Source organism: Manis pentadactyla, chromosome 15 (genome assembly GCF_030020395.1).
Source record: "Manis pentadactyla isolate mManPen7 chromosome 15, mManPen7.hap1, whole genome shotgun sequence".
NCBI classification, from domain to species: Eukaryota; Metazoa; Chordata; class Mammalia; order Pholidota; family Manidae; genus Manis; species Manis pentadactyla.
In genome coordinates, this window is record NC_080033.1 from 54388647 (window position 1) to 54400725 (window position 12079).

Consider the following 12079-nt stretch of genomic DNA (forward strand, 5'->3'; position numbering starts at 1 on the left):
CATTTTAATCTCAATATGGGAGCTGGAAGAAGAGATTTAGGAACTCTGCACCCAGCGCCCACCCTTACTGTTAACCTCCATGCGAGCTCCGGGAGCACCCGGGTGGGATCCGGTTTTCTGTTCCCGGGTCTGGGTGGCAGAAAAGAGGGAGCCGAGACCACCCTAAATGGTCTCCGGAGCCCCGTTCCTGGCTGGCTGGCAGGCAGCACGGAGGTGCTGGGTTGCGGGGACACTGAACTCCCAGGCGAAGCAGTGGCATCGCGTACGGGGGGCGACGAGGATGGCTGGAGGGCTTGCTTTGCCCGCAGGCTGGGAGGACTGCGTGCGCGCGAGGGATAGGCTGCCAGCGGCCGCTGGGGAGCGGCGCGGGCTCTCGGGGAAAGCCAGCCGCAGCGGCCGCGCTGGCTCAGAGCCGCAGGGCCGCCCTGCCACGGCCAGGCCCGGGGGTCCCCCCCGGATGCTGTACCGCCAAGGCACCGTCAGGGAACCTGCATCCCCCGCAGCAATCGCGGGCGCGTCCTGTACACCTGAGCGTCCAGCACCTTCGGCGCACTCAGAGCAGTGCCCCGGGCCGCGCAGACCGCCGCCTCGAGGACTCCCACAGGACCCCCAAAGCGGGCTCCCATTGCACAAGTACCCCTCGAGCGCACAGGAGAAAGCGGCCATCCAAAAGCGTGCGGAGGGCCGGGCCAAAGTCCCACTCAAACTCAGGGACAGCTTCAAGCAGTTTTTGTTCTTCCTCTCGCCCACGGGAGGGCTGAAGATCCCTAGGCTGGTGACCCGGCCGGGCGGACGCAGGGAGTGATTCCCAGGGCCCACTCGGGAAGGCTTCCCTGATGCCCGGGGCTGTTGCCTTTGTTTCGCCTCACCTCTCCTTCCTCTCTTCCCTTGCACTGGCACACACTCAACCCTTACGACTAAATTTGGCTTTTTTCCCCCGTCTTAATTTTATATTTCTCAGGTTTTCCCTCACAAAGGGAATTAGAGAAGCAATGAAGGTAACCGCAGAAATGTGTAAATAAGCAAACAAAAATAACAGACTTGACCAATAAAACTGATAAACCACTGGCCAATGTAATGGGGGAAAACGGGGTGAGTACATTGTTGTTAACCAGAAAAGGAAAATAATCACAAACACTGATGAAACTGAAAGGATCCACAAGGGGACTTTGGAAAACAAGTGAATTTGGATAATTGGAAATAGTTGATTTTCTAGAAAAATATAAGTTACCAAAAACCTGAACAGACCAATATGAACACAGAAGAATATGAGAACTTATCGAATTAGTCTCTTTCAAAATGTATTAAGCCCACATTTTTTTAAAGGTTAACTTTCAATAGGACATAATTCTGATACTACTCAAACTTTTTCATTGGGAAAGAAGAAATACTTCTAAACTATTTTTACAAAGTCAGTATAACACTAATATAAAACCTAACCAAGGAGGTGGAGCCAAGATGGCGGCGTGAGTAGAGCAGCGGAAATCTCCTCCCAAAACCACATATATCTATGAAAATATAACAAACACAACTCTTCCTAGAACAAAGACCAGAGGACACAGGACAACATCCAGACCACATCCACACCTGCGAGAACCCAGTGCCTCATAAAGGGGGTAAGATACAAGCCTCGGAGCGGCGTGACCCGAGCGCCCCTCCCCCCAGCTCCCGGCAGGAGAAGAGCAGGCAGAGCGGGAGGGAGACGGAGCGCAGGACTGCTGAACACCCAGCCCCCGCCATCCAGACCAGAGTGCAGACACGGTGCGTGCGTGAGGCCCTGGATACTAGGGAAACAGGTTAGCAAGAACGGTGAGACGGTACCGGAGGCCTGGCGCCGGAGGACATAAGAAAAGCGAGTGGCCATTTTTTTTTTTTTTGCTGTTTTGTTTTGGCGAGCGCTTTTTGGAAGTCTTAAAGGGACAGGAAACCCAATACTAGGGAAACAGGGCAGCAAGAACGGTGAGCAGATGCCTGAGGCTGGCGCTGGAGAATAAAGAAAAACGAGCAGCCTTTTTTATTTTTATTTTTTATTTTTTTAATTAAAAAAAAATTTTTTTTTTTTTTTGTGGTCGTTTTCTTTTGGCGGGCGCTTTTTGGAACTCTTAAAGGGGCAGGGAGGGACACTTAATCCAGAGGTAGGATATCCAGGGATCTCTCGGCACCCTAATCCCCTGGGCTGCAGGGAGCAGGGAGGCCCCTTACGGAGATGAATAGCCTCCCGGCCGCTCCCCCTCCAACGCGACTCCACCACTTTGGAGCAGCTGCCCGAGCCAGGCCACGCCCACAGCAACAGCGGAGATAAACTCCATAGCAGCCGGGCAGGAAGCAGAAGCCCTATCTGTGCGCAGCTGCCCAGCACAAGCCACTAGAGGTCGCTGTTCTCCCAGGAGGGCCACAAACCAACAAGAAGGGAAGTTCTTCCAGCCGTCACTCCTCCCAGCTCTGCAAACTATTCCTATCACCATGAAAAGGCAAAGCTACAGGCAGACAAAGATCACAGAGAAAACACCAGAGAAGGAGACAGACCTAACCAGTCTTCCTGACAAAGAATTCAAAATAAAAATCATAAACATGCTGACAGAGATGCAGAGAAATACACAAGAGAAATGGGATGAAGTCCGGAGGGAGATCACAGATGCCAGAAAGGAGATCACAGAAATGAAACAAACTTTGGAAGGGTTTATAAGCAGAATGGATAGGATGCAAGAGGCAATTGATGGAATTGAAACCAGAGAACAGGAACGCATAGAAGCTGACATAGAGATAAAAGGATCTACAGGAATGAAACAATATTAAGAGAACTGTGTGACCAATCCGAAAGGAACAATATCCGTATTATAGGGGTACGAGAAGAAGAAGAGAGAGGAAAAGGGATGGAAAGTATCTTGGAAGAAATAATTGCTGAAAACGTCCCCACACTGGGGGAGGAAATAATCGAACAGACCACGGAAATACACAGAACCCCCAACAGAAAGGATCCAAGAAGGACAACACCAAGACACATAATAATTAAAATGGCAAAGATCAAGGACAAGGAAAGAGTGTTAAAGGCAGCTAGAGAGAAAAAGGTCACCTATAAAGGAAAACCCATCAGGCTAACATCAGACTTCTCGACAGAAACCCTACAGGCCAGAAGAGAATGGCATGATATATTTAATGCAATGAAACAGAAGGGCCTTGAACCAAGGATACTGTATCCAGCACGACTATCATTTAAATATGATGGTGGGATTAAACAATTCCCAGACAAGCAAAAGCTGAGGGAATTTGTTTCCCACAAACCACCTCTACAGGACATCTTACAGGGACTGCTCTAGATGGGAGCACTCCTAGAAAGAGCACAGAACAAAACACCCAACATAAGGAGAATGGAGGAGGAGGAATAAGAAGGGAGAGAAAAAAAGAATCTCCAGACAGTGTATATAACAGCTCAATAAGTGAGCTAAGTTAGGCAGTAAGATACTAAAGAGGCTAACCTTGAACCTTTGGTAACCACGAATTTAAAGCCTGCAATGGCAATAAGTACATATCTTTCAATAGTCACCCTAAATGTTAATGAACTGAATGCACCAATCAAAAGACACAGAGTAATAGAATGGATAAAAAAGCAAGACCCATCTATATGCTGCTTACAAGAAACTCACCTCAAACCCAAAGACATGTATAGACTAAAAGTCAAGGGAAGGAAAAACATTTCAGGCAAACAACAGCAAGAAGAAAGCAGGGGTTGCAGTACTAACATCAGACAAAATAGACTTCAAAACAAAGAAAGTAACGAGATAAAGAAGGACACTACATAATGATAAAGGGCTCAGTCCAACAAGAGGATATAACCATTCTAAATATATATGCACCCAACACAGGAGCACCAGCATATGTGAAACAAATAATAACAGAACTAAAGGGGGATATAGAATGCAATGCATTCATTCTAGGAGACTTCAACACACCACTCACCCCAAAGGACAGATCCACCGGGCAGAAAATAAGTAAGGACACGGAAGCACTGAACAACACAGTAGAGCAGATGGACCTAATAGACATCTATAGAACTCTACATCCAAAAGCAACAGGATATACATTCTTCTCAAGTGCACATGGAACATTCTCCAGAATAGACCACATACTAGGCCACAAAAAGAGCCTCAGTAAATTCCAAAAGATTGAAATCCCACCAACTAACTTTTCAGACAACAAAGGCATAAAACTAGAAATAAACTGTACAAAGAAAGCAAAAAAGGCTCACAAACACATGGAGGCTTAACAACACGCTCCTAAATAATCAATGGATCAATGACCAAATCAAAATGGAGATCCAGCAATATATGGAAACAAATGACAACAACAACACTAAGCCCCAACTTCTGTGGGACACAGCAAAAGCAGTCTTAAGAGGAAAGTATATAGCAATCCAAGCATATATAAAAAAGGAAGAACAATCCCAAATGAATGGTCTAATGTCACAATTATCGAAATTGGAAAAAGAAGAACACATGAGGCCTAAGGTCAGCAGAAGGACATAATAAAGATCAGAGAAGAAAGAAATAAAATTGAGAAGAATAAAACAATAGCAAAAAGCAATGAAACCAAGAGCTGGTTCTTCGAGAAAATAAACAAAATAGATAAGCCTCTAGCCAGACTTATTAAGAGGAAAAGAGAGTCAACACAAATCAACAGTATCAGAAACGAGAAAGGAAAAATCACGACGGACCCCACGGAAATGCAAAGAATTATTAGAGAATACTATGAAAACCTATGTGCTAACAAGCTGGGAAACCTAGGAGAAATGGACAACTTCCTAGAAAAATACAACCTTCCAAGACTGACCCAGGAAGAAACAGAAAATCTAAACAGACCAATTACCAGCAACGAAATTGAAGCGATAATCAAAAAACTACCCAAGAACAAAACCCCCGGGCCAGATGGATTTACCTCGGAATTTTATCAGACACACAAGGAAGACATAATACCCATTCTCCTTAAAGTTTTCCAAAAAATAGAGAAGGAGGGGATACTCCCAAACTCATTCTATGAAGCTAACATCACCCTAATACCAAAACCAGGCAATAACCCCACCAAAAAAGAAAACTACAGACCAATATTCCTGATGAACGTAGATGCAAAAATACTCAACAAAATATTAGCAAACCGAATTCAAAAATACATCAAAAGGATCATACACCATGACCAAGTGGGATTCATCCCAGGGATGCAAGAATGGTACAACATTCGGAAGTCCATCAACATCATCCACCACATCAACAAAAAGAAAGAGAAAAACCACATGATCATCTCCATAGATGCTGAAAAAGCATTTGACAAAGTTCAACATCCATTCATGATAAAAACTCTCAGCAAAAAGGGAATAGAGGGCAAGTACCTCAACATAAGAAAGGCCATCTATGATAAACCCACAGCCAACATTATATTGAACAGCGAGAAGCTGAAAGCATTTCCTCTGAGATCGGGAACTAGACAGGGATGCCCACTCTCCCCACTGTTATTTAACATAGTACTGGAGGTCCTAGCCACGGCAATCAGACAAAATAAAGAAATACAAGGAATCCAGATTGGTAAAGAAGAAGTTAAGCTGTCACTATTTGCAGATGACATGATACTGTACTTAAAAAACCCTAAAGACTCCACCCCAAAACTACTAGAACTGATATTGGAATACAGCAAAGTTGCAGGATACAAAATCAACACACAGAAATCTGTGGCTTTCCTATACACTAACAATGAACCAACAGAAAGAGAAATCAGGAAAACAACTCCATTCACAATTACATCAAAAAAAATAAAATACCTAGGAATAAACCTAACCAAAGAAGTGAAAGACTTATACTCTGAAAACTACAAGTCACTCTTAAGAGAAATTAAAGGGGACACTAACAGATGGAAACTCATCCCATGCTCGTGGCTAGGAAGAATTAATATCGTTAAAATGGCCATCCTGCCCAAAGCAATATACAGATTTGATGCAATCCCTATGAAACTACCAGCAACATTCTTCAATGAACTGGAACAAATAATTCAAAAATTCATATGGAAACACCAAAGACCCCGAATAGCCAAAGCAATCCTGAGAAAGAAGAATAAAGTAGGGGGGATCTCACTCCCCAACTTCAAGCTCTACTATAAAGCCATAGTAATCAAGACAATTTGGTACTGGCACAGGAACAGAGCCACAGACCAATGGAACAGACTAGAGAATCCACACATTAACCCAGACATATATGGTCAATTAATATTTGATAAAGGAGCCATGGACATACAGTGGGGAAATGACAGTCTCTTCAACAGATGGTGCTGGCAAAACTGGACAGCTACATGTAGGAGAATGAAACTGGACCATTGTCTAACCCCATATACAAAAGTAAACTCAAAATGGATCAAAGACCTGAATGTAAGTCATGAAACCATTAAACTCTTGGAAGAAAACATAGGCAAAAACCTCTTAGACATAAACATGAGTGACCTCTTCTTGAACATATCTCCCCGGGCAAGGAAAACAACAGCAAAAATGAATAAGTGGGACTACATTAAGCTGAAAAGCTTCTGTACAGCAAAAGACACCATCAATAGAACAAGAAGGATCCCTACAGTATGGGAGAATATATTTGAAAATGACACATCCGATAAAGGCTTGACGTCCAGAATATATAAGGAGCTCACACGCCTCAACAAACAAAAAACAAATAACCCAATTAAAAAATGGGCAGAGGAACTGAACAGACAGTTCTCCAAAAAAGAAATACAGATGGCCAACAGACACATGAAAAGATGCTCCACATCGCTAATTATCAGAGAAATGCAAATTAAAACTACAATGAGGTATCACCTCACACCAGTAAGGATGGCTGCCATCCAAAAGACAAACAACAACAAATGTTGGTGAGGCTGTGGAGAAAGGGGAACCCTACACTGCTGGTGGGAATGTAAATTAGTTCAACCATTGTGGAAAGCAGTATGGAGGTACATCAAAATGCTCAAAACAGACTTACCATTTGACCCAGGAATTGCACTCCTAGGAATTTACCCTAAGAACGCAGCAATCAAGTTTGAGAAAGACCAATGCACCCCTATGTTTATCGCAGCACTATTTACAATAGCCAAGAATTGGAAGCAACCTAAATGTCCATCGATAGATGAATGGATAAAGAAGATGTGGTACATATACACAATGGAATACTACTCAGCCATAAGAAAAGGACAAATCCAACCATTTGCAGCAACATGGATGAAGCTGGAGGGTATTATGCTCAGTGAAACAAGCCAAGTGGAGAAAGAGAAATACCAAATGATTTCACTCATCTGTGGAATATAAGAACAAAGGAAAAACTGAAGGAACAAAACAGCAGCAGAATCACGGAACTCAAGAATGGACTAACAGGTACCAAAGGGAAAGGGACTGGGGAGGATGGGTGGGTAGGGAGGGATAAGGTGGGGGAGAAGAAGGGGTATATTAAGATTAGCATGCATGGGGGGGTGGGAGAAAGGGGAGAGCTGTACAACACAGAAAAGGCAAGTAGTGATTCTACAACATTTTGCTATGCTGATGGACAGTGACTGTAAAGGGGTTTATAGGGGGGACCTGGTATAGGGGAGAGCCTAGTAAACATAATATTCGTCATGTAAGTGTAGATTAATGATACCGAAAAAAAAAAAGGCAGTTCCTGTGTGGTGACCTCCAATGAGTTCTACAAAAGGTTATAAAGGGCATATAAAAGTGTAGGCAAAGGGTCTGTTTGTGTTTATACAGAGGATCAAAGCCTAATTGGGCTACCCTGAAAATGAACTAAGATACGATATGAAAAAGAACTTCCAACATCAGCACTCTCTGGAAGACTCATGCCAGAAGATGATCATCAAAAAACCCCAACAATGATCCATGCACTGCTACAGCTGTAGATGCACTCATCCCACCAGTTTCTGGACTTGCCATGGGAATGAAGAAGGAGATATTTAAGCTGGCCTGTGCATATAGTAAAACAGCAAATTTGACTGGATCTATACTGTTGGAACTCAACCAAGAATTAGGAGAAGTGCAAATTGTAGGGCTCCAAAATCTTACAACTACAGACTATTTACTGTTAAAAGAACATATGACATGTGAACAGTCCCCAGGAATGGGTTGTTTTAATTTGTCTGATTTCTCTCAGACTCTTCAAGTTCAGTTGGACAATATTCACTATATCATAGATAAGTTTTCACAAATGCCTAAGGTGCCTAACTGGTTTTCTTGGTTTCACTGGAGATGGCTGGTAATTACAGGTATGCTTTGGTTATGTAACTATACTCCTATTACGTTAATGTGTGTGCGCAATTTAATTAGTAGTTTAAAACCTATACATGCTGAAGTTACTCTACAAGAAGATATGTCAAAGAAATAATCAATCTTCCCATGTTTTCTTCCGCCTGCTACTTGTATAGCTTTTCTTCTTCCTTCCTAATTACAACCCTTAAATAGAATTCATGCCTCATATCAAATTTACCAAGTATCATAATTCTTCCAAGTGGTAAAGATACCTCAAGACAAATGCTGGGCATAGAAGCCACAGGGCATAAATATGCAAAGTAAAAAGCTAACCTTTTCAAACAATAAGGCTTCTCTCTCACTTACCAACTTTACATTTCCCTGTATGGCCCCGGAAGATGACTGGTTAGCCAGAGACGGGTAAGATTCCTCAAGGGAGGAACAACCTAAGACAGGCACAGTCGCAGGGGGGCCATCAGGTGAGAAATTGGGGATCAACAGAGGTGAGGCTTAGAACATCACCCCCCCGTTCTGAGAGAAATCTTCTGCATACGTGGATGTTTTATTGCCCTTGTCTAGCTTGGATTAACACATAGTCTACAGGCACACACCTGATCATCTACATTTGCTCTCTTACAACACTAAACTATGTTTTCTGCCTTTATCTTGTATCTACCTACCACTTCAGCATTTTATTAAAAATAATAATAATATAGAGAGAAATGTATCCACATATAAATCAAGTATAAAAATCAAATGAGTATTCATATTTGAACTGTTTATAGTTCATAATGCATGAGCAAAACCAAAAGTTTCTGTGATGACTGCCCTTGTACTGTTCACCATGTAACTTATTCACTATGTAAGAATTTGTTCTCCATGTAAGAACTTGTTCGTTATGCTTCAGAAGATTGGAGACTGACGAAAATTAGGCTTGGGGTGGATTAATGATTGTGCATTGAGCATTGACTCCCCTATACAGAATTTTATTGTTGTTAACAACCATTTGATCAATAAATATGAGAGATGCCCTCACAAAAAAAAAAAAGTGCACACTTCTTATTGTACAATAAATAAGTAACCAGGATGTAATGTATAGCATAAGGAATATAGTCAAAATAATGTAACAGCTTGGTATGGTGATAGCTGGTACCTAGAATTATCATGTATATAAATGTTGAATCACTGTGTTGTACACCTGAAACTAATGTAATACTGTGTGTCAACTACCCTTCAATAAAAAATAATTATCTACAAAAAAAAAAAAAAACCTAACCAAGTTCAGAAAAAGAAAATGACATAGAAATCTTAGTGCATCAAAGCTACAAGTATTAATACATTATCAGAAAATATGTATCAGTACTTAAAAAAATACACCAAGAAGAAGAAATGTAAGGATGATTCCCTATCAGGACTCTATTAAACTAATCCACTATATTTATAAGTAAAAGGAGAAAAAATTAAAAGATTATATGAAATAGTGTAAAGAACATATTTGACAAAATTCAGCATTCATCTCTGTAAAGAGAGGAAGAAGAGGGAGAAAAGGAAGAGGAGGAGGAGGAAAGAGTAAAATAAGAATACAGAGATTTTCACTGACATTATAAAAATGACTCAAAAGTCAGTGTCATAAATTATTAAACATCAGAAATATTTCCATTAAAATGAGGAATAAAGATGATGCCCACTATCAATGCTGTTATTCAATATTTTTCTGGACTCATTAGGCATCACAATTAGACAAGAAAAAGAAATGAACATTTGAAAAGAAGAGACAAATATATCAATTCTTTCAGTTGATCTGATGATATATCTTGAGCACTCAAAATCAAGAAACTTTAGAACAAGATAATTTCTACTAATTCATTAGTGTACGTGAGCAAACAAGTACTTAAAATAGAAGAAAATATTTCTCTTTACAACAAATCAAGACAAAATATAAAAGATTAAATTTATTTGAAAGGAGACTTTAAAACTCTACTGAAAGCTATTTAAAAACCACTACAAAAACTGGAAAGACATATGTTCTTCTTGAATAGTAAGACTAAAATCTTTCCAAATTATAAGTTAAATGAAATCCCAATTAAAAATATGTCAGGCTTAGTTTGGGGAACTTGACCAAGACAAACATGGGAAATATAAACAGTCTGCGAATGAATGCTGAAAGGGGAATTAGGTCAGACAATAATACAATATAAAATGAACTTCCTGTTATTTCAAAAGTACTAGAGAAGAAATCAGCAGTCTCAAAAGGGACCGGAATACATTTTAGAATGTAGTAAATAATAAAGGTTGGGAAAATACTGGTGTTTCCCAATAAATGATGTTAGGGATAATGAGCAGGTGTTTAGAAAGCAAGCAAGCTGGGGCTCTACCTCACTCTTTCTACCAAAATCACTATATATATGTATTACATATACTTATGTACCTTTATAGACATAAAAAATATGTACATATTTTACCTGTATATACATCTTTCCAGTATGAAGTATACACTGTTAATGTGGTTACTTTTATCAGAATAACCAGTTTATCATCATATAACAGGAAGAGTAATTGTCACATATGCCAGATACTTGTGTTTATGAATAACTTAAGGAGAACAAAATCTATCTACTCATAAAGGGAGTTAGCAAGGAAGATTTTCTTCTGGGTGGGCCTAGACTAGGTAGAGGAAAAAAATGTCTTCCCTTAGAAGTTATAAGCATAGGCCCACCCTCATGTGGATTTGATAAACAGTGATTACTTTTAAGGAGATAAACTAGGGTTGGATTGAGAGAGAAGGAAAAAAACTGGTGTTATTTTTTACCCTTCTACACAGTGTGCATTTTTATTATTTGCATTTGTTATTTCACTTCTTAAAAATGTAAGAAATTTAAAAAATAAAATGTATGTGCAAAACAATACCAGCAATTGCAATATAATCAGACATATTCTGATGGTGTATGATTTTGTTTTGTTTTAATAGCCTCTGTGCATAAAACAATCCTGTTTCTTTTATTACAGGGCCTTATCATAGGAGCATTAGCTTATTTCATCACCAGTGAGGCCCCTGAGTTGCACGTAGCAATCACAGTGCTAGAAATCTTCATCGTTCTTTTTTTTTATTCTACTATATGTGCTAACCCTTCACCACTTGCTGACATACTTTGGCCCTTACTTGTAAGTGTTCATTTTCTTAATTCAGGTATAAGCTTTGCCCTCGGTCCCAGGGTAAAGACTGTCTTCAAGTGAAAACAAGAGCTATCTCTCTGTACAAGGACACGATTGAGCTGTGAGAGTTAGAGTATTGCCCTAGTCCTAGGGGAGAAACTTTACTAATACCCAGAAAGATTCCTTAGACCCCTCTGTCTACAAGATAACCAATGTACACACCTGCTTCCATCTCATTTTGACACTGAACACATGGTACTTTTCAGCTTGTTCTAAAGAAAATTCTAATTTGTATATTCAGTGGGTGAACACATTTCTCACCTATTGCTTGTAAAACAGCACATGCTTCTACTTTTCAAGCAGCACCCTCTCTAAAGGATTACCAACATCCTCCCAAAAATACACGGCTGAATTGTAGAAAATTGTCACGCGTAACCACAAAGATAGCAGGAATCAGCCTTTTCGGGGTGTTAAGTGTTCATACTCTCAGAGGAGTGCCATGAGGTGGAGTACTCAGGAGGAGACACTGCATAGCCTTCTTGGATAGATTTTTCCATTATTTCATATTCGTTACCAGTTGAGACATTCCCAAAGCTAATTCCCACATCTCAGGTCATTCCTATTTACTGTGGAGCCTGAGGCTCTGCTTCCTCACAGACCAGAGAACTA

General features: G+C 40.7%; 2 protein-coding genes across 2 annotated transcripts in view; one reads left to right on the forward strand and one right to left on the reverse strand.

The window, feature by feature from the left end:
* TK2 (thymidine kinase 2) overlaps window positions 1-12079 on the reverse strand; it is an 81828-nt gene that overhangs the window by 32473 nt on the left and 37276 nt on the right. The gene's annotated exons all lie outside the window — the stretch shown is intronic.
* Window positions 167-805, forward strand: LOC118918689 (uncharacterized). Its single transcript, XM_036897714.2, has one exon. It carries the CDS (start codon window positions 167-169, stop codon window positions 803-805), a length of 639 nt encoding a protein of 212 aa, XP_036753609.1.